Source organism: Xyrauchen texanus, chromosome 9 (assembly GCF_025860055.1).
Source record: "Xyrauchen texanus isolate HMW12.3.18 chromosome 9, RBS_HiC_50CHRs, whole genome shotgun sequence".
Taxonomy (NCBI): Eukaryota; Metazoa; Chordata; class Actinopteri; order Cypriniformes; family Catostomidae; genus Xyrauchen; species Xyrauchen texanus.
The window spans coordinates 23,411,852-23,435,139 of NC_068284.1; the positions used below are offsets into that span (position 1 = coordinate 23,411,852).

A 23,288-nucleotide genomic window follows, 5' to 3' on the forward strand; every position below is an offset into this window, starting at 1 on the left:
ATTCTTAAACCTTGCGTATGATTACTTAATAACAGATGAAAGGCACTCCTCGTCTCTGGCCCAGCCCCTAATCTTGGATGTCTGTAGCAGTTCTGACTGAAGAGCTGCTACCACATTCTGAATGCAGTATGAGCTTTATTCAGATATGAGCCTGTCTCAGTAATACTTTCTGTTTGTACTCAAGTCATGTGATATTTTACCCCTTGACTCTTTTTAATTAAATGTGCTGGTCAATGGTCGCTGTTGTGGGTCTTTTTACAACAAAAATGTATTTCATTCAAAAGATGGACAAAACAGTGAATGCAGTTGTCTGGTCATTGTGATCATTGTGAATGATGTATTAATTAAAATATGATACTCTATGAATCTGAGATGTGAAGTCTCAAAGCGTATTTGTTTGTCTTTTTGTGTCTTGTCCTAAAGTTCAAAAGAATGCTGAATCGAGAGCTAACACAGCTGTCAGAAACAAGCAAGTCAGGAAATCAAGTCTCAGAGTTCATCTCCAGCACTTTTTTAGGTAAAAATCAGAACATACATTTAAATATAAAATATGCACTCTATATCTATGTCATCTAAATCATGTACATTACTGAGCAAAGGTCTTAGGCACATTAACATTTCACTAAATAAATTGTCTTAAGATGGTTATTTTAAATCTTCATTTTTAGTGTGTCAATAGGAAATATAAATGTTAGACTCCCAAACATTCCTTTTGCAAATAGGACTTTTAATTTCAGACTTTGTATGAAATTAATTGATAAATTAAAATGATTTATCACATTATTTTTGAAGACATCCTCACTATGCAACATTTTTCATTCAAGTGCCTAAAATATTTGCACAGTTCTGTATGTCTTGTGGCCATAAGTATTTGGCGCTTAACTAACACTTAAAATGTACAAACTCATAGCATTATAAAATAGCTAGGGGTTTGAATTTTTTATTTTGTATTTAGTCACTCAAATCTTTTAGTGGCTGTACTGTATAAGGTACAGAAGTATTTTCTTCACAAGTTCACAAAGGTAAGCTGGCAGAGTAACCACAGGTATAGTCCATTACATTAACTCTGGACATATTCCACTAAGTTTGACCACCAGAAAGTGCCCAAAATCCTTTTGTCTTAATTTTCTGAAATTAGTTTCTTAAAATCATTTCAAATCGAACAAACTTTTTTGAGAAATACTTTTCTTGTATAGTGCTCTTATGCTATTGTTCTTTACAATAAATGCCACTAATTTGATTGTTTTGTTTCCTTAACATAATGCCATTGATATAGAAGTTTGAAACGAGTGTCCAAATACTTTTTGGGTCCATTGTATATCTATATCGCTCTATAATTTATCTTTTCACCATTCTTAATTTTGTGAGTTTGGTGTGTCATTGCACCTTATCATTTGCATCATCCATTGAATCTGTGTTGCAGAGAAGCAGCATGATATGGAGATCATGTCCCCACCAACCAAGGAGAAGGATAAGAATAAGTGGCCCATGTGTCAGATCAGTGGGGTGAAGAAACCCACAAACAGCTCCAGTGTGGCAGCTTCCAGCATCCCGCGCTTTGGTGTCAGCACTGACCAGGAAGATCTGCTAGCCAAGGTGAGCTCTCACACCCAGTAAAACAAATTAAAGCCACCATGGTGAATGGGGACTTTGTCTGTCAGGAATGTAGTCCTGCAGTATTGATAATGAAGACATGAGTGAATAAGTGATTTTAATAGCATCCAACTCCCATTTTCAGGAATTGGAGGAGTTTGACAGATGGGGTGTGGATATTTTCAAGATATCAGAGTATTCTCGCAACCGACCATTAACAGTAGCAATGTACACAATCTTCCAGGTACGTAATGTAGAATGTTTAGAGTGCAATAGAAAGCTCTTCTCTTCTAATGTCGCGGTCACACCATTAGAATTCTAATTGAAAAAGCATCTTGAACTTGTAATCCACAGGAAAGAGACCTGATGAAATCCTTTAAAATTCCCATCGACACATTCATTACCTACATGATGGCATTGGAGGAGAACTACCACTCCGATGTTGCGTACCATAATAACTTGCATGCAGCTGACGTGGTTCAGTCCACCCATGTCCTTCTGTCCACCCCTGCCCTGGAGGTTCGTTTCAATGAACTCCCTTTTCATTGTCTGCTTATTGGTCCCTGAAGCAAGATATTAAATATGTGCAATTCTGTATTTCTAGGCTGTATTCACTGACCTTGAGATCTTGGCTGCAATGTTTGCCAGTGCAATACATGATGTGGACCACCCTGGAGTGTCCAATCAGTTCCTCATCAACACATGTCAGTTGCCACAACGGAGCAACAATAAATTGTCATTGTGCTTGGAACATTGGGTTGTTGACTAAGAATATAATCATTTCTTTAGACTCAGAGTTGGCTCTCATGTACAACGATTCCTCTGTTCTGGAAAACCACCACCTGGCCGTTGGCTTCAAACTACTGCAGGAAGAAAACTGTGACATTTTCCAGAACTTGACCAAGAAACAGAGGCAGTCGCTACGTAAAATGGTCATTGACATGGTGAGGAAATGGAGACAGTAATGAATGTGTGTGTGCTGCATTCTTCCATTAAGAGGAAATCTAATGAGGTCCAAGCCTGAGAAATACAACCACAAATAGTTTTATCTACAGTATTTGTTGTGTGTTTTACTCTTTACAGGTCCTAGCCACAGATATGTCAAAACATATGAACCTGTTAGCAGATCTCAAGACCATGGTAGAGACCAAGAAGGTGACAAGTCTGGGTGTGTTACTGTTGGACAACTATTCTGATCGCATACAGGTTAGTAAACTTTTAACTTCTGTGGTGGAAAAAAATTAAAAAATTCTGAAGTATAATATGAAACTGTATAACTACACAAAATTAGGTAGATAGAGAATATACAAGTGGATACATTCACATATAATGTATTATACATTATATTAAAAAAAGAATAAAAAGAAGTCGCCATAAAGGATTTAAATAAGCAGATAAGAGCCTATGATTGGATCATTATTGCAGTGATTAATATGTTTCAGCTGGCAACAAATCTTTTAACCATAACTGATGCAGTGTGTAGATTCTAATTTCTTAAACAACCATGTCAGAAGATGTATCCAGTGGTTGTGGAAAAGATGTTACTGTGTTTCAGAAGGGGCAAATTATTGGCCTGAATCCAGATCAGAAAACAACTAAGGAGATTGCTGAAATCACTGGAATTTGGTTAAGAACTGTCCAATGCATTATTAAAACCTGGAAGGATAGTGGTGATCCGTCAGCTTCTGGTCTTGAATGATCATGATCAAAGATCACTAAAACGCTTGAAGTCAAATTTTGAAAAATCGACAGTAGAACTCATGGCTACACGCACAATGTGACTAAACAGCTGTGTGGGCACAATAAAGTAAATTGTTAGTGATACAAAAAATCTAAAACATTTGCTAGGGAGCATAAAGATTAGACTGTGGAGCAATGGAAAAGGCCATGTGGTCTTATGAGTCCAGATTTACCCTATTCAGAAGCGATGGGCGCGCCAGTGTAAGAAGGGATGCGCATGAAGTGATGCACCCGTCATGCATAGTGCCCACTGTACAAGCCTCTGGAGGAAGTGTTATGATCTGGGGTTGCTTCACTTGGTCAAGTCTAGGCTCAGCAATGTTATGCGCATCATACTCAAAGCTAAAGGCGGTCCAACGAAATATTAGAGTTTGTAACTTTTTTTTTTTGCTAGGCAATGTATGTTTTATCAATTTTACCTTTAAAAATGGATTTTGAATGTCAAATGTTTAGGTTCTTCAGAACATGGTGCATTGTGCTGACCTGAGCAACCCAACAAAGCCCCTGGAGCTCTACCGACAGTGGACAGATCGAATCATGGTGGAGTTTTTTACTCAGGGGGACCGAGAGAGAGACAAGGGCATGGAGATCAGTCCCATGTGTGACAAACACAATGCTTCCATTGAGAAATCACAGGCAAGAGGGAAAAATTAGGAGAGACCATAAGTAGTCTTTGAAGACATTGTTTTTGTCATTATTTATTTTTAGAGTATGAAGATACTATCACTTATTGTATGGAGATATTTTGTTTAGGTAGTAGATGCACAATGTGTTGAACCATTTTGGTAACACTTTACAATAAGGTTCAATTCGTTAACATTATTTAATGCATTAGGTATCACGAACTAACAATGAACAATATAGTTATTAAAACATTTATTTATCTTTGTTAATGTTAGTTAATAAAAATACAATTGTTCATTGTTCTTTCATAGTACATTAACTAATGTTAACATCTACAACTTTTGATTTAGAAAATGTATTAACTATATATTAATAGTAAGTAAGACTAATCAGTGTTGTATAAGAATTGTTAATTATTAGTTCATGTTAAATAATGTTGTTAACTAATGTTTACAAATGGAAACTTATTGTGAAGTGTTACCACTTTTTGTTTTTACAATATGAAGATTTTTGGTTAAAATGTATATGAATGTATAAGGAAAATATTATATTTTAGGTACTGAGACTGATCGACATTTCTATTAATTTTTTCACCATTTTTAAGCACCTTTTTGTCTTCACTATTGTGCATTTTTTAAAGTTAAAAAATTACTTTATATAATTTTATACATGTGGTAACATTTAAATTAACTGGTTTTATTCAAGTCAAAAATATTATTTAACGTCACTGTGTAAGTTCACCCCAAAATGAAATTTCTCTCATAAATTACTCACCCTCATGCCATCCCAGATGTGTGTGACTTTCTTTCTTTTGCTGAACACAAATGATGATTTTTAGAAGAATGTTTCAGTTCTGTAGGTCCATACAGTGCAAGTGAATGGAGTCTAGAACTTTGAAGATCCAAAAAGCACATAAAGGTAACATAAAAGTAATCCAAATCTTCAGAAGCGATATGATAGGTGTGAATATTGAAGTCATTTTTTACTATACATTATCCTCCCTGCCCAGTAGGTGACAATATGCCCTGAGAATGTGAACTGTCATAAATAAAAGAAAGCGAAAGTGAAAGTAGAGGTTTATTCTAAAAAGGACTTCAACATTGAACTGTTTCTCATCCACACCTATTTGATTACCTCTGAAGATATGGATTTAACCACTGGAGCTATATGAATTAATTACCTTCAAAGTTATGGCCACCATTTAATTGCATTGTATAGATCTAAAGAGCTGAGATATTCTTCTAAAAATATTTGTTTGTGTTCAGCTGAAGATCTGGGATGGTATGAGGGTGAGAAAATGATGAGAGAATTTTTACAAGTTACCACTTTTTTCAGTGTATATTATGTCAGCACCCCATTTACTGGTCATGTCTCATCCATCAGGTGGGCTTCATTGATTACATAGTGCACCCACTATGGGAGACCTGGGCAGATCTGGTTCATCCTGATGCTCAGGATATTCTTGACACATTGGAGGACAATCGTGAGTGGTACCAGAGCATGATCCCTCACAGTCCTACCGCCACCCCAGAAGAGAAGAGCAGTGTAGCCGGACTGGGAGCAGTGGGGGGAGGCATTGCCTCAGCAGGGGAGAAATTTCAGTTTGAACTGACCTTGGAGGAGGAAGGGGAGTCTGATGTTGAGAGTCCTGAGGATGAAGAGTTTAATGCCACAGGACAGGATTCCTCCAGGACAGATGCATCTTTAGCTCCCCACACACAGCACTCTAACCTGACTGCTCGGTTCCCTAGCTGCAGGACATTGTCCTTTGAGATGAGCGAGCTACCGGATAGTGAAGATGAAGACAGAGAACTTGACCAAGAAGGGAAAAGTGTGACGTGTCTGAGACTGGGAACATAACACCAGTGCACTTTGTTAGCTTTGTTTTTATTAAATTTTTTCATAACTCTTCCTGACCCAGCTCCCTGTCCCTCTCCATCCCATTCTTAGCTTCCTATGGCAGAGGCAACGCAGAGCAGGAGAGCAACGGACGGTGGGGTAGAAAAGATTTTACAGGACATGTTTTTATGCAATAGTCACCTTGCACTGGAAAGAGCTCTTACTCAGTCTGTAAAAAAATTGTTTTCTTATAACGTGTTTTTGAAATTCTCAGTCTGGTGACTTCGGGATGCTGTCTGACTATACTGCATAATACAGTCTAAACCGCAGTATAAAACTACCTGTGTTATGGACTGAGAGGAAATATACTTACAATAAGTTTCTTCCTGTGACATCTGAGGATTAAATTAATGAACAAGGTGGACTTTTGAGAGTTTATTCCTGTTGTCCAAACATATTGATTTATAAACAGGACACTTGTATGTTTTTATGTGAGAAGTATATGTGCACTAAAATGTTTTTAATAGATACACTGTTGACTTAAAGCTGGTCTACATACCTGAACAAAAATGAACTAACCTTAACAGAACAGCTCAGGATACAAATAAATGATTGCTTTCATGTAGCAAAGACATTGAGGGTACCTACACAGTGACCGCCATCTTCCTGGGATTCCTATGAAACCTTTAAACTGAAATCGAGCCAAGAGGGTGATCTTTTTATTTATTGTAATGTGGCTCTACCTAGTGCTTTATAGTGGAACTACTTCCACATTTACACCATCTGAAAACTGTGGCTCTGTATTATGTAAGATAGCACTTTAGAAACATCATTGTCATTGCCAAACATCGCTCTATCAATAAGGGCTGGAGAATTTATTAACTCAGTGTGGAGGACTGGAAATCACCATGGTCTGCGGGGTAACCAGAGTGTGTAACTGCCCTGTACCATTTGCTGTTTTGTCTATTTAAGACTGGGCTTTGAAACCCATGTAAGCTATCTAGAAAGTGATCAGTGTCCTTAAACCACATGTGTACTTTCTCTCTGATTCTGTGCTGGTCACACTGAAAATATGAGACACTGGTTTGTATTAACATCTTTCAAAAGTATGATATCTATAAAAGTGAACAGTTTTGTAATAAAACGAGAGCTGTGCCACTGCAAGATGCACAGTTCATGCCTAACTTAGTGTTTAACACATAAAGCCAAAGTTTGTTTTCTGTGCCAGACCTTATATGTTGTTTCATATTTGCGATTGATCAATGCTCTGCTCTTCCCGGGACAAAGCCAATGACAGTATAAGTGCCAAGCAAGCATAATCAATGCTCTACTGTAATTTCCATTTTGCCACTGGCGAATTTCCATCAATGACATCTACTACTGTCAGTAGCATACCAATTTGATCATTTTGTTATTTTTTCTTTCTTTCTTCACAAATTCTCATTTTGTCAAGATGAAACGCTTAAGATTGTTCATGATTAATAACAGGTGTCAAAAGTCTCTCTGACTATTGTAAGTCACAGATATTTGTGTGTCCTTTTTATATCATGGTAGATCTTTATATTTCTCTTAAAAATAAATGGATTACAGTAAATTGGGCTTTTAAATACAGCCTTTATTTTTATCTTAATGTCAGTTTGTGCTTGTTACAGCAAAGTCTTGTGTGTTAAAAGAAATGCCAGGTGGCTATGAAAGGTTTTTTACTAACTTATTCACGTGGCACACCTCTGTTTTGGTCTTTTTCTGTGCAGATCTGACTTTCCCAACAATATTTTTTACCACTACAATGCTGTTACTAATGTTCCTGTGACTGTTTTCCTGTTTCCAATGCCAATAAATGAAAAATATGAATATACTGGACACTTTTAAGGATTATTTCAAAAGCAATGTCTCAACTTATAGGGCAAGTTAAAGTTGGAAAATTGTATCTTAAAAGGATAGTTCCCGCAAAAATGAAAATTCTCTAATCATTTACTCATTCTCATACCATCCCAGATGTGTATGACTTTCTTTCTTCTGCAGAACATAAACAAATATTTTTAGAAGAATATTTCAGCTCTGTAGGTCCATGCAATACAAGTGAATGGTGACCAGACCTTTGAAGCTCCAAAAAGTACATAAAAGCAGCATTAAAGTAATCCATGTGACTCCAGTAGTTAAATCCATATCTTCAGAAGTGATATGATAGGTGTGGGTGAGAAACAGATCCATATTAAGTCCTTTTTTCCTTTAAATCTCCACTTTCACATTCTGAAGATTTTTGGTAAAAAAGGATTTCAATGTTGATCTGCTTCTCACCAAAGTGATTGCGTTGCTTCAGAAGACATGGATTAAACCACTGAGTATTGATTACTTGTATGTTTGTCCCTTTATCTGCTTTTTGGAGCTTAGAAATATTGGTACCCATTCACTCCAAAAAACATGAGTTGTGGAAAATTTGATATGATCTAGGAGCTTTATGCTGCTTTATACTGTGCATGCCATGGAAAAGATTGTAAATTCTATCCCTCGCAGCCTAATTTCCATTCCCGTCAAAAAAACTAATATGGCGCTACTGCGAGCAAGGTCTTTAGAGTCGCATAATTTTTTATTTGGCAATTATTACAAATTGAAAATGCTAAACATCATCTATCCACTAAAAATATGCTGATGTAAGTGAGAGCACTTGAGATCAGAAAACCAAACAGGCTTCTCTTATTAATTGTGGAACACTTCCTCTTTCAGGAAAAAGGTGGCAACAGACATAGACGTATAAATACGTTTAAGGCCACAATGTCTAGTTAAAGGTCCTCGAATTAGCATGCACTGGGACGCTTCACTATTTGTTTCACTCTATTAGTGGGGCTTATGGGGATAGTTACTCCAAATAGGCTTGATTACTCCAAAAGTGGCGGGGTTACTCCAAAAGGGGGTTGCGCCAACTCCAAAACGGTTAAGGTTAGGGCAGAGCCATAGAGAGAGAGAGAGTTGCGACAACGGAAGTTCTAAATGTTGATCGTCACGTGATTCACGTAGACTTCAGATAGTTCCAGGAAGTGCTTTGGCGGGCATTTCAAACTGTTAGAGTAGAGTGACAGAACTGCGATTTCTGGTAATTAGTAGTCAATAAACGCATTTATTTTATATATTTATGTAACACACCGACATATGTATGTAGCATGAGTATGTTGTTACAGAGATGTTGTTTTTTTTAAAGATCAAATCAGCTAATATTTGAGGATTAGTGTTCGCTTACCGTTATTTGCCTCAACTTATTTCAGGCTAGGGTTTCTGTTGCCTTTTTATGTTACCTCATGTTCATTGTTTTCACTAATCTCATGGTAACTAATGTCATATTTATGACTTTTCAGATAGTACAGAGACAGGCTGGTGACAGGTGATTTCCAGCTCGCACCGCACAATGGGTCAATGAACTATTAACTATTAGCAGTTACGTAAATAAAATTTAGTGAAATTAAGCTTATTGTTTACAATTCTATATATAGTAATATATGATATTTATAATACATAAATAATTATATCTAATGTATAATTCTTACAATACTTATTCATATACACAATATATTCAGCTTTAAAACAACTTAAGCATACTCGTATATAAACTGCCATTCAAAAGTAATGAGGCTGAAAATTCAGCTTGGCATCACAGGAGTAAATTACATTTTAAAATACATTAAAATAGAAAACAGTTATTTTAAATTGTAATAATATATTACGATATTATTTTTATTTTTTTTTATTCAATTAATGCAATAACTATTTACAGCAATTCATGAATACATATCTAATAAATTAAATAGCATGCCAAGCATTTTGTATGCGTCCTTCCTTTCATGTTGTCGTTGCATAGTCTTCACCATGGTTTGCTGTGCTGTATGGCTTCCCCACTGACATGGAGAGGAGAAAAAACGTTATATTGAACTAATATGCAACTTACCCCACCCTGCAAAACATATATGTTTAGACTCCGTTTCTCTAATTCCAAAAATGATGGATGAAACTGAATCAAGAGAACAGATTTTACATTTAATAGGGTGTTCGTTACTAACTTTATCCAGCTCCAATCCTTGCCTAATCTGTTAGTTATCCGATAACATCCCTTATCTCCTAATTTAATGAGTAATACTTAACTATAAGGTTTTAATTTACAAGTTATTTTTATTTAGATGTACTGATAATATACAGAATAAGATAATATTATTCTTTAAATGTCTCACCTTTTAAAAGTGCGTCGCAAACGGTTTGTTCTGCTTCATCTCTACATCGCGGCATGTGTTTGCTGCTACTTCCGGGAACTATTGAGAGGCTGCACGAGCCGCCATTGCTGTAAAAAAACGTTCCATTGGAGTCAATGGAGTTGTCGCAACTCTCTCTCTCTATATATGGCTCTGGTATAGGGGCTTCCTATATCTTTAATGGCGATTTGGAGCTCACGCCCCTTTTTGGAGCAATGCCTGCAGCTATACCATTCTCACCATTTCCGGAGATTGCATATTATTTACTCCAGTAGGAAGCGACAAATATGCGTATTCTATGTTACGAGCGAGTCTTTCAATCATTGAGTCAAGTGATTCGTTAGAAAACATAAGAGTGGTTCAAAACTTGGCAATAAAAGTAAACAAGAAAGGTTCTTCAAAAATCCTGATTCGTTTACAAACGAAACACTTCGTTCAAATCAGAGCAGTGCAGTGAGCAGAGATGTGATGTTTTGGCTTCTTTGGGAACTTACGTTAGTAGAGAAGAAATGCACGAACTAACTGGTCAATTTTTTTTTATATAAAGTTATTTAATATTATTTACTATAAAATCACTATTTGTGATTTATTTATCCTGAATTTCGTCCAGAAGGCCATTTAAGGTTAACCTACCAATCCATTCAGTGAGGTGACTGAAGGAGCGTATTATTGGCTCCTCCATATGCCAGTCATTGTTAGCCCCGCCTTCACACCACTCCAGCCGAGTGACGAGATCACGAACGCAGGTGCACAGGTTGAGAACTGCATCCAAACCACACCAAATAAATCTCCTCTTACGGTAAGATGGGTTTCCTCTGGCAACATCTTATCGTTTCATCTTGCGATTATTTTGAAATGATCATTAGTCGCATTGAGATGCCAGGAGAGCAATGGTTTTAATTTAAAACAAAAAGAGTAACCTTCATTTGACATAGCTAACTGTGATGACACATAAACAGGCTGGATAATCCATTACTGTGCATGCAAAAAATTTAAACATTTAAATAAACAAATCAACTGGCTTTTGACACTCGGCGCACTGTCGCTGGCATTTATGATCATGTGTGTGTTTTAATCGACATGATACGTTAGAGTCTGACCGAATGGAAATCATCCCGTGTGTTAAGCGGATAGATGCTAACCAGAGCTCTACGGACTTAACGAATATCAGCCATACAGTAACCTAGCAATCCCATTCTCACAGCAGACCATTTCGTTTTCAACGTTTCGATTATATAATAAGCGTTTGTTTCAGTGTGAAAATAGCACAACTTCTCATATGCAACTGTTTCTTGCTTTAATATTACTTTGAACTCATCGCAATATGCTTGATTTAAGCTTATATGTGTCTCTGACATGAGCTACTCAGGTGGACTGGATGGCATAACTAATGAAAGAATGTATGAGAGCAGGCCATTTTGGTATGAATTAAGTGTCAGAGGCTGCTTTGTCAGTGTATGTGAAAAGGAAGCCCCATAGTGTTCCATTCTAAAATAGGGATGTAGAAATAATTTTCTTGTGCTCAATTCCTGACAGCCAATTAAGCACAGGGTTTAGTCCACACAAAACCTTTAAAATCCCTGGCCACCCTGACTGCCTTGTGCAATCCAGAAGGATACAGGGATTTTGCAGGTTACACCCCCTATTCAATTTGTATTTGTAATGTAATTCAATGACTGTTTATTTTTGCACTTTGGCAGAAACAGTCTCTGACACCATTGTACCAATTCCAAATGTGGAATTGTATAGGAATAACCAACCTTGTGGTTGTGTCATTTGTCCTAACTAACTGTCTTTCATATATAATGTTTGTTTCTGTTTATTAAAAAATAAAATACAAAAAAAAAATTATCCTGGCAGTTATTTGTGACAGGATGTTCCCGCATTTCAGTTATGCTTGGAGCTAGAGGATAAGACTGTAAATGTGGTTGTTAATGGTCTCTATGCTCTGTAAAATAACCTGCTCTTGCAATTGTCTGGTTTTGGTTATTCACAACACAAATTTACCATATAGTGTTAAACATCCAGAAACAATGCAATTACATGTGAAGTCAACATGAAAACAAAATTGACCATGTTTACTTTTATTAACCTCCTTAGACCCGAGCGTGACTGCTGTGTGCATTTTCCATTTCCCTTTTTTATTAGTAACTAGTAGCACCTAATAGCCTAAACATAAAATTCCTAAAATAATGATGGCAACATACAGTATGTGGACAGTGGGACAAAGTTGTGAAATTTCAAATGATACCAAGTCAGATTCTGGTCGAAATGCACCTTATTTGCATCCTAGCTCGATATAAAGTCTCTAAAAGCAAAATGCTTTTGGATGAACCCATTGATTCTCAATGTGATAATGCACAGTAAATATAGGATTTCTAAGGAGAAAATGTGCTACTATTAGGTTTAGCAGCATGCCGTTTCGTGATAAATCACTCAAATTTGAAAAATGGCATATCGAATGAAACCAGAGACTCTAATCTTTTGACTCAAACAGGTTTCAATGTAAAAACTTAATTAGGTTTCTTATCAGATGTAGTTATGTTGGTGTTTCTCCCAAAGACAAACTCCGCCGTGATCAGCACCATGTTGTTTTTGTCACATGAATCCATGCGTGGAAAGTTGAATCCTTTACTGACAGCACAGAGTTTCCTGAACTGTTTGTTTGAATTAATTGAAATGATCCGTTGCATATAGCAAAGCCAAAAAATACAATGTCCACTCATGTGTATGCAGGGTCGCTCGCACAAGATTAAACGCTCTTCTGGAGCCTATGTAAATGTTGTGCACATACCAAACAGGTATTGAACACATCTGAAATTATAAAAAATTCTGTAAATATGTGCTAACTGTCTACACACTCTTGAAGGTGCTTACGTAGTCTTTTAGAAACAAATTTACGCAAAGTTTTATACATGAGGCCACTGGTCTTATTTTGCATTTGTCAGTGCATGTTATTGGTAAGAAAATGTTTTTCTTGTTAGCTTGCTCCACCTCTGAAATGGCTCTTACTCTTCAAACCCCTCCCATCTAACCATCTGACTTCATTCTGGTATATTATCACCTCATTCAATATCCTGTTTTACTCATAAATATGGCATATTACGGAAGTAAAATGGGTTGCAAATGTTGTGTCATGTTGACTTAAACACTTACTAACATGTATGCCTTCTGTAAATTGAATTTAAAATGCAATTCTTATTGTCACTTTCTTTGGACATCTGAGTCTGTTACATTTTTGCAGATGGCCTCAGCCAATGATGCTCGCTATGGACAAAAAGAGTCTGCAGATCAGAATTTTGACTACATGTTCAAGATCCTGATTATTGGTAACAGCAGTGTCGGAAAAACCAGCTTCCTGTTCCGCTATGCTGATGACTCATTCACACCTGCTTTTGTCAGCACTGTGGGCATAGACTTCAAAGTGAAGACCATCTATAGGAATGACAAGAGGATAAAGCTCCAAATATGGGTGAGGAATTTATCAAAAGATTTCATATCATGTTTTTCTTTCAGCAAGAATCCTATATTTTGTGTTTGAGCAACATATCATTGATTTTAGTTAATGAATATTTGAAAAGAGACTTTAAACTGAAGTTTTATGCTTTGGTCCTGTGAAAATTAAATCGAACAAACCCAATGGAATGTTTGAGGAACATCAATACATATATAGAATTATTAGAGCTCTCAAAATTAATGCATTTAAAATGAAAACAAAAAATGAAATAATGTATTTACCAAATTTTACATTAGATTATGGCATTTTATTTAGCTCCGTGTGAGTTCTTAACACTGGTTGTAGTAGGGTGGAACCTTTATGAAATGCCTGCAAAACAAACCTAGATGGGACTTCACATCCTTTGTAAGTCAGAATGTTTCTACAGAAGCACATCAAATCTACTATCACCTACAAGCCAAACAAACCGCTGTGCAGTCTCACTAACAAGTGGCTTGCTTGTGGCCACAGAGATGTTTAGTCCAAATCCTGTAGGTTCTCTTCACATTGTGCATGTGGAAATGCTCTTACTTTCACTTGTTACACACGCCTGGCTCTAGGTGGGGCAACATGGAAAAAGAGGCAATACTCAAGAAATACATTTATTTAGAGGAAAAATATAAATGTCAGTAAGAGCATTTCCACATGCACAATGTGAAGAGAACAAAGGATGTGAAGTCCCATCTAGGTTTGTTTTGCAGGCACGTCATAAAGGTATCCAAAATAAGTCAAACAAGCCCCCAAAAGTGCTGGAAGCAAGGGAAGAGACCTCTCACTAAAAGGAACTCTTTTATCCTCTTGTCCGTCCGCTGAGCAATCAAGGAAAGGACCCACGCCTGCTGCCACTCTGCAAAGGAGACATGAAACACAGAGTAAACAACAGACTGGGCCATCACACACTATTAAGCATAGCCATGAGTTCTACTGTCGATTTTTATTTATTTATTTATTTTTTTTAATAAGTGTTTTAGTGATCTCTGATCACGATAATTCAAGATTTTTTTCCAACCACATGCCTTTCCCTAAGCTGACGGTTCACCACTATCCTTCCAGGTTTTAATAATGCGTTGGACAACTATTAACCCAATTCCAGTAATTTCTGCAATCTCCTTAGTTGTTTTCTTTGCTTGATGCAGGCCAATAATTTGCCCCTTCTGAAACACATTAACATATTTTCCACAACCACTGGATACATCTTCTGACATGGTTGTTTAAGAAATGATAATCTACACACTGCATCAGTTAGGGTTAAATGTCGCCAGCTGAAACATATTAATCACTGCAATAATGATCCAATCATAGGCTCTTATCTGCTTATTTAAATCCAAATGGCAACTTTTTTTTGTGCATTTCTTTCTTTATACTGTGGAAGGTTGTTTTGGAAAATATTTAGCGTTATTGTTACATTTTGTTTTGTTTTCCTTCCTACGAAGGAAGTAAATCAATTGTTATAAGAAAAGGAGTACATGTAGAGTCAAATTTCAGCACTTTTAAAATCTGTGATTCTTCCTGATTTAAACAGTACTGACAGTACTAATAATAACATATTTGCTTCTTGCTTTGGAAATAATATTGCTTCTTATTTCTTTCTATATTTCAGGACACTGCTGGGCAGGAAAGGTACAGGACCATCACCACAGCATACTATCGTGGCGCTATGGGCTTCATTCTTATGTATGACATCACCAATGAGGATTCCTTTAATGCTGTTCAGGACTGGTACGATAGCATTTTTAAAAATAGATTGGTACTAACATTTGTATGCACCTCATTATAATTACTGATTTGGCACAGTGTAGCCTAGTTTCTGTAATGCCAAATGCTCCTTACCTTTTATTATGTTATTGATCTTAATTACCCCTCACTGTTTGTAGGTCCACGCAAATTAAGACATATTCGTGGGACAATGCTCAAGTGCTGCTGGTGGGAAATAAGTGTGACATGGAAGATGAGAGGGTAGTTGCTTCAGAAAGAGGAAGACAGTTGTCCGAACAGCTAGGTGAGCATGAGTATTTTACATAGCATGCTTTTACACTTTTGTGTCCTACCATTAATTCTTACAATCCACTATAGCTGCATGATTATTTCACTCAATATAGGAATCGCGATTATTAATTTCAATCAATTGAATTTACATTAAAATACTTATTTTGTCCAAAATTATGTAGCAACATGTCCCCTTTCTTTTGGTCAGAGTGGATTGTGAGGGGGGGGGGGTTGCTACACTCGGGGATCTCTATGAGAGTGGAGTATTGAGATCTTTTGAGAATTTGGGATTTCCAGATCTCAGTTCTTTAGGTATTTACAGCTGCGGAACCTGCTCTGTATTGTTTTTGGGAGTAGCACACACACCCCTAAAGTGGCAGATACTCTGGGAGAGGTGATTTACTACTTTTGGAAAAGGTCATGAGGCATCAGTGTATTACTCTCTGCTAATTCAGTGTCTGGGGTCAGAGTTTTAACTTATAAGAGATTATGGGAAAAAGATTTGAACTTGTTATTGGAGGAAGGAATGTGGACTAAGATAAAAAACAAAATGTCAAGTCTTCATCTAGAAATGCAAGGGTTTGCCTTATGCAATTCAAGATTTTACATCTATTTTATTGGACCCCCTCTAGAATTATATAGGCTTGGTCTTAACAACACACCCACCTGCTGGCGATGCCAATCAGAAGTTTAAGACACAACCCATGTCTTTTGAGGGTGTGTTAAGATCCAATATTTTTGGATAAAGGTTCAGAATTATTTGCGTGACGATTTGGACACTCAAATTTTACTTTGCCCCAGACTTTGTATTTTGGGCAATGGGGCAGTCATAAATTTGGGGACAAATATCTAAAACATTTGGTTCTGACTAGCATGATGATTGGCAGACAAATTATTTTAATGGGAAGGGATGAGGGAAGAGAAGTTTAGTTGAATTATGCATGTTTATTATATATTTTATTTATTTATTATTTGTGTGTGTATTATTGTATGTGACCATAGGGGTGTTCTTTGGGGTTAGGTAGGACTGGTGTTTGGGGAGGGTTTTTAGTAAGTTAAATGTTGATGTGGTGTGTATATGTTGTGTTTTTCTCTGTTTTGTTATTTTCTTTGAAATAAAAAATGTTAATAAAAAAAAAAACTGAAAAATACTAAAAAAATGCGTGTCATACAGTATTTCAAGATTTCAGGATGTTTTCCTTAAGCACTTTAATTTGAATATAATAATGCCTTTAATAAATGTGGGCTTTCTTGACAGGCTTTGAATATTTTGAGGCCAGTGCCAAGGACAACATCAATGTGAAGCAGACGTTTGAGCGACTGGTGGACATCATCTGTGAGAGGATGTCCGAGGGCCTGGAGTCTGGCGATCCTTCTGTCACTGGAAACAAACCGTGTCCTCAGCTCACGGAGCAGCCGCAGCGTTCCCACAAGGACTGTGCTTGCTAAGGGTTGCTCTCACCACCTTTACCAACATTTCTCTGCAGACTGAACAATGGACCACTCTATAAAGGAAGGCTTTGGTAGGAATCAACCTCATAGAAGAGGTTATGTGATGTTGCTCAGAGCCTGTCCTCGGCACATTTTTTTGTTTTGTTTGTCTTATCTTATCATATTAGTATTGCAACCAGTGCTACTTTTATCTCTTACTGATTTGGCAGCATATTTAGAGCAGGCTAAAAGGCTTAAAGGGATAGCTCACCCAAATATTTGAATTCTCTCATTATTTACTCACCCTCATGCCTTCCCAGATATGTATGACTTTCTTCTGCTAAACACAAGTGAAGATTTTTAGAAGAATATCTCAGCTCTGTACTGGGTCCATACAAGTCAACAAGGTCCAAACTGTTATGCTGCCTTTGTGTTTTTGAGATTCAATGTAATCCATAAGACTCCAGGTGTGGGTGAGAAACCAATTAATATTTAAGTTATTTTTTATTATAAATGATCCTCCCTGCCCAATAGGGAGTGATATGCACGAAGAATGTGAATCGCCAAAAACAAAAGAAAGCGCTTAGGAGAGCTGTTTGAAAGTGGAAGTCTTGAGTAAAAAAAGACTTGAATATTGATACACCCACAACTATCATATTGTTCCTGAAGACACGGATTTAACCACTGGAGTTTTAAGGATTAATTTTATGCTGCCATTATGTGCTTTCTGGAGCTTCAAAGTTTTGGACCCTGTTGACTTGCATTGAGTGGACCAACTGACATATTCTTCTAAAAATCTTCATTTGTGAGTTGAGCCAGAAAAAAAGTCATACACAAATTGGCTGGCATTAGTGTGAGTAAATGGTATGAAAATTTTCATTTTGGGGTGAATCATCCCTTTAAATGCCATAATTGGACAGAAGTATATTCTGGATAATGCAATGAATATTAGAGTCACTTGTTATTGTTGCACTGTATCTTCTAAAATAATCTCTAAAAGTTGTTAAACATTCAGAAGCATTTTTTATGTAGATTTTGAGTTTGATAGAGGCCAAATTTACACGAACATCCTCATTGCCAAGATATATTTTATTCTTGTCTAAATCAATATATAAAGCTATCCTCATAAATCGTCTCTATTATTGGTGTTCAAGGATAGAAATCTGAAGTCTGAAAGTAAAACCTGATTGCACAATAATAAATATTTTCCCTATTACTTTCAATGAACAGCAGCTGTATTTTCTAAAATATATGAGATAAGGACAGTAAAAGTATATGTTATATGTGGTAAAAGATGTAATTATGAAGAATTTATATATGTATGGTTAATTGCTTATCGTTTTTGAAATATGAAGAAATTTATAAATGTAAGTGGTATTTCAGGATTTCAGTGCTTCTTGAGTGATGCATTGTCTGCTTTTACTCTACTGGTGGACTCTGATTTTACTGTTAAGTAAATGTGCGAAATGTGTGCTTGTCTGTGTGCATGTTCGTATGTCATCCTAGTATAGATTTTTGTTTTTGTTTTACAAGGATAGATGATGATTGCTGTTATTCTCCATGTTGAAAACATAATCAAAGCTTTAATGAAGAGAAACTTGATCAAAGAGTAGCAGCAGGGGTTTGGGGAAAGATTTTAATTAACTAAGACTGATATTAAAATTGTAATATTAAAACAAATTCATTGTTATTCTTATTTTTTTATTTAGGTGCTCATTTTGGTTTAGGAATGCTTTTACACTACAAATGCTAAAGGCTGGATATGCACCACTGGTGGATCACTTGTATCCATTAAATTGAATCACTAAAGTATTGAATTGAGTTAGTGCACACAATAATATTACTGTATGTTAATGCTTTATTTATTGCTTATTTATTTACATACATTTTTTTAATCGGTGTATTGTGTTTTGTATTAAAGCATTTGAGGACCGTTTTTGAGTGTCAACTACTGCTGTACTTTAACCTAGGTGATTCTTGTAGAATAAGTCAGGACCCCTTAAATGTGTCACTTTTTTAACCAGTAACGCAAAGGGGGACAAATTTGAATTGTCTGTAGAAATAGCACGTACTAGATTCCCTTATGCAATTCAGAAACTTTGCTATACCAAATAGTCACTGGATATGCAGGGACACTTTGTGTTATGCAGATGTTTAATTGATGAGTTCATGAAATGTATACCTTTCATCTACATCCTGTTTACAATCGATCTTAAACATATAACAGCAAACTCCTTGGGATATACTTTTTATACAGAGAAATCAACATTTTAGTCAGCTTTATCCCTAGAGAAGTCACTGTTCAAATTTGAAGCCATAAAACTAAGCTTGGTTTTAAGACTCTTTTTGTAGTGGGTCTGGCAGTTTGAGTTGTTCTTTGGTAAATGAATTGTTCACATTGGAGTGTGTACAATCAAATTTCCACACCTTGCCCTTTGACATTTTCCCATATCTCACGAAAAAAAAATGACAAATATGTTTTAAGTAATATACATGAAATGCTTTTTTCCACCCTGAAATAGAATGGTTAGACTAAACTACTGTATTGGCAACTGACTGTAATCTATAAACAGGACACTCAATGTTATGAGTTTTATTCAGAAATGGCCACATGCCATGAACTAATTAAAAGCTTTGTTTGAAATATCTTGTGTTGTTCAATTATTTAATATTTGGATTTGCCTCTCATTGGGATAAGGCTTACTCTATGAAGCAACCAAGAATACCCTGATAAAATCTACAGACTATTTATTTACTGATGAATGACAAGTGCACAGATGCTTAATAAAGGGTGTCTGGGGAATTGAGATCAACCACAGTTAAAATGCATAAATTGCTTTCTTTCAAAGGATTGTCTCACAATCAAAACATTTTCTCATGTAGATCAAAGATCCATTCAGATTTAATGGATGGATGTTTTACGAGTAGGAGTCAAAAGCAGCCTGTTATAATGCAGTTATAAATATATTACATGTGAGGATTTGTTGGGAATGACTGCATTTGGGTCTTGTGTTCAGATGTTTATGGATAATGCAGCTGATGGAGAGACTGATGTCTATGGTGTTAGTCATGAACAGACAATGGTGTCCTCCCTGGTTTACTACATACCGGGTGAGTTTTGGCCTTATCATGACTTCGCCCGTGTATTCTCTTTCACCACAACATTTTCTTTGGATCTTTTGAAATTTCTTGGGGACTGTATGACTTCAAACTGTACAGATGGGGTTTCTTCTGTTGCCGAGCATGGATTTGATCAAGAACATGAGGCACATTGGAAGACTAACAGTTTTACGCCCTTACTCCAACAGGAGACCTTTGTTACAGACTGGAGCTGAATGAACAAATAAGAGGAGTAATGATGATGCTCATATTCTAATGCCTATTCATCTGCAGCCTAGAGACACCTTTCTGAACATTAATGAGTTAAGTGAAAGTTTGACATGCCAGTGGCTGGAGAAGTCCAGGTGATCCACAGTCTTATAAGAAGACCTACTGCACAATGAGGTTTGCTCATCTCATATCTGACAGCTGAACATGTTGATGGGTCGATGAAGTCTAGATATATTTGCTTATGGGAGGATTATATATATATATATATATATATATATATATTAGTGTGTGTGTGTGTGTGTGTCTCGATTACTTTTGAAAATCTATATTCTTTTGCATACATGCATTTGACATAAATAGATTTTTCTGTTACAGGTGAATAACCTTTCAGAAATCCATTTAAATCTTGTGAGAGATGATTTGCAATCAGCAGTGATACAGACATTTGTGTTTTTACACCTGGCAAACAATATATTTGCATAGGCTGCAATAAAATCCTACACTCACGCAAGCTCCCTCAAAAAACACTCAAAGGTAAATTATAATTTAAACACAAAATGATATTCAGACGTTCTACTTGTTCCTTATGTGATGGCCCACTCCAATTACATTTGACATTTATAGTGTTTTAGTTTTTGCTTGCTGCTTTAATTAATAGTTTTTCATCTTCTATGCCTTTATCCATCTTCATCTTTTATCTATCTTCATCTTTTATCACTCAATTTTTGTGAATGACGCAACAAATGAGAAGAGACCAAAAAACCAGAGCTGTTCAAAAGTAAAGTTATTATGTTTTTAAGATGTTAATGTGCCTCAATGAAGGACCACTATGGAATAAACTGTTTGTTCTCTTCACTCAGACAGAATAAATCCTTCATGCATTGATCAGATGTCTCCAAGCAGTAATTGTGTTTATTAGAACAGTCTGACCGCCACTAATCTGAGCTAATCTCTTTGTGTGTACAACTTTTGCCTGTAAAAGATCGTTTGCCAATAGAGCCATTCTGCAGCTGTAGAAAGTTAAAAAGTAATTTAAATCAAATCCAATTTAAATTTGAATTCTTGTCCTACTGGGTAAATAGCACAGTTCAGAACTCTGTGATTTTTTGTTTGAGGAATTACTGTTTAATGAACAAGTGTAGAATTCAGGACAATCTTTGGCATAGCCCATATATTTACTAACCAACTTGCTTTTTTGTTATGGTATGAATTTTGTAGCAAATGTTAAAATGTTTCTTTGTTGCCTATTTCATCATAGCACAACAGCTTGGATGGGTGTATAGACAGGTGACTATTAGTAGAGCTAATAACGCGGCGGCTCCTTTTAGCTAATCGCAGCCCATTCTGCACTTTTTGCGGCCGACCCACCGGTCCGCTCATTTCTCCCGATGGCCAGTCTGCCACTGATCGGCCTCAAAGTGCGTCGGCTCGCCGGGAAAATGCCCGATATGCCAGATTACCAGTCCAGCCCTGCCCACACCTATTATGTCACTTCTGAAGATATGGATTTAAGTACTGGAGTCTTATGGATTACTTTAATGCTGCCTCTATGTGCTTTTTGGAGCATCAAAATGCACCCATTCACTTACATTGTACAAACCAACAGAGCTGAAATTTTCTTCTGAAAATCTTAATTTGTGTTCTGCAGAAGAAAGGAAGTCATACATATATGGGATGGCAAGGGTGAGTAAATGGTGAGAGAATATTCATTTTTGGATGAATAGTCATAATTTAATATTCTGTCATCATTTCCCAACCCTCAAGTTGTTCCAAACCCATGTGACCTTCTGTGTTCTGTGGAACTCAAAACATGTTAGACAGAATGTCCATTCTCACTCCATTCACTTTCAAAACTTAGAGGAAAACAAAACTGAAAGTAAATGGTGAATCAGGCATACATTCTGTCTAATATCTCCTTATTGTGTTGCATGGAAGAAAGAAAGTCATACGGGTTTGGAACAACATGATGGTGAATGATGACAGAATTTCCATTAATAATACTAATAATTCTGTCTAACATAAAAAAGTTATGTAATTTGTGAACGAAATGAGTTACTCACAACTAGAATACTCTTTTAATTGGATACTTTCTTACTCTTACTCAAGTAATTATTTATGTTAATACTTTTACTTCCACTTGAGTATTTTTTAAGTAATTGTACTTTTACTTAAGTACAGTTTTTGGCTACTCTACCCACCTCTGCTTCTAACTATTAAGAATCCTCCGAAAATCGGACACAAACATCTTCTATAATATAATGAAGGTTTTGCAATTTATTTGTTAAAACTGGGCATTTCGAAAATGCTCTCCCAAGTGGATCAATTTGAAAACGATGTCTTTGCATTGTAGTGTAGACAGGGAAAAGGGAGAATGATGATGTATTTGTTGTCATGTGATGCAGTCATTGATCCATTCAACCCAGAACAATCAAGATGGCGGACCATGATGTAGCAGCGTTGTTGTGTCTATTATTCACATTGATAGTGTTGTTAAAGATAAATGTTACTTTGTACAACCTTCACAATGCATTCCTTCAAAGGCAATGGGAAGTTTCCTCAGAACTTTTTTCCGACAATGGAACACAAGGACAATTGCGTTTCAATCCATACATGGAACAGTAATTTTTCGCATGTGCAGTAAGAAGATTTAAGAGTTTTTTTATACGTTTCAGTTTGGACTAGCAACTTTTGGAAAATGCTTGAAAACAGCAGTGTGGACAGAGAGCATTTCGAAAACGCAGTTTTCAGATGTATCCAAATTAATGTGGATGTAGCCTTAGAGTTGTCGCTGCATATTAATCTGAGATTGTAGAAAGAATTTTAACAATGAAAAAGTTAAGCATGTTTGTTTATAGGAAAATCTGAATGTTAGACTGTCATTGGTTATAGCTTAGTTTTATTAATAATGTAGGCTATCATATGAAGACAGTAAGAATCTTAAAGAAAAAAACCTTGACAACATATGATAATAAAGTTTTATTCCTCTCACATGGTGTAAAGAGCATTACAAAATT

General features: G+C 36.2%; 2 protein-coding genes across 4 annotated transcripts in view; both read left to right on the top strand.

The window, feature by feature from the left end:
* Positions 1 to 7,641, top strand: part of pde4ca (phosphodiesterase 4C, cAMP-specific a) — a 65,952-nt gene extending 58,311 nt beyond the window's left edge. For all 3 annotated transcript variants that reach the window (XM_052133826.1, XM_052133827.1, XM_052133829.1), the window contains 9 exons: positions 424 to 517; positions 1,424 to 1,596; positions 1,739 to 1,837; positions 1,948 to 2,112; positions 2,198 to 2,297; positions 2,383 to 2,537; positions 2,677 to 2,799; positions 3,787 to 3,969; positions 5,341 to 7,641. In XM_052133826.1, coding sequence (XP_051989786.1) covers positions 424 to 517; positions 1,424 to 1,596; positions 1,739 to 1,837; positions 1,948 to 2,112; positions 2,198 to 2,297; positions 2,383 to 2,537; positions 2,677 to 2,799; positions 3,787 to 3,969; positions 5,341 to 5,817 — 1,569 coding nt within the window. In that variant the 3' untranslated portion in view covers positions 5,818 to 7,641. The remainder of the gene's footprint in view (positions 1 to 423; positions 518 to 1,423; positions 1,597 to 1,738; positions 1,838 to 1,947; positions 2,113 to 2,197; positions 2,298 to 2,382; positions 2,538 to 2,676; positions 2,800 to 3,786; positions 3,970 to 5,340) is intronic.
* Positions 7,642 to 10,757: 3,116 nt separating this feature from the next.
* rab3aa (RAB3A, member RAS oncogene family, a) lies at positions 10,758 to 19,568 on the top strand. The gene is made up of 5 exons (XM_052134308.1): positions 10,758 to 10,830; positions 13,276 to 13,503; positions 15,128 to 15,246; positions 15,402 to 15,526; positions 16,772 to 19,568. The coding sequence occupies exons 2-5, from the start codon at positions 13,276 to 13,278 to the stop codon at positions 16,960 to 16,962; spliced, it is 663 nt and encodes a 220-aa protein (XP_051990268.1). The 5' UTR covers positions 10,758 to 10,830; the 3' UTR covers positions 16,963 to 19,568.
* Positions 19,569 to 23,288: the final 3,720 nt, after the last annotated feature.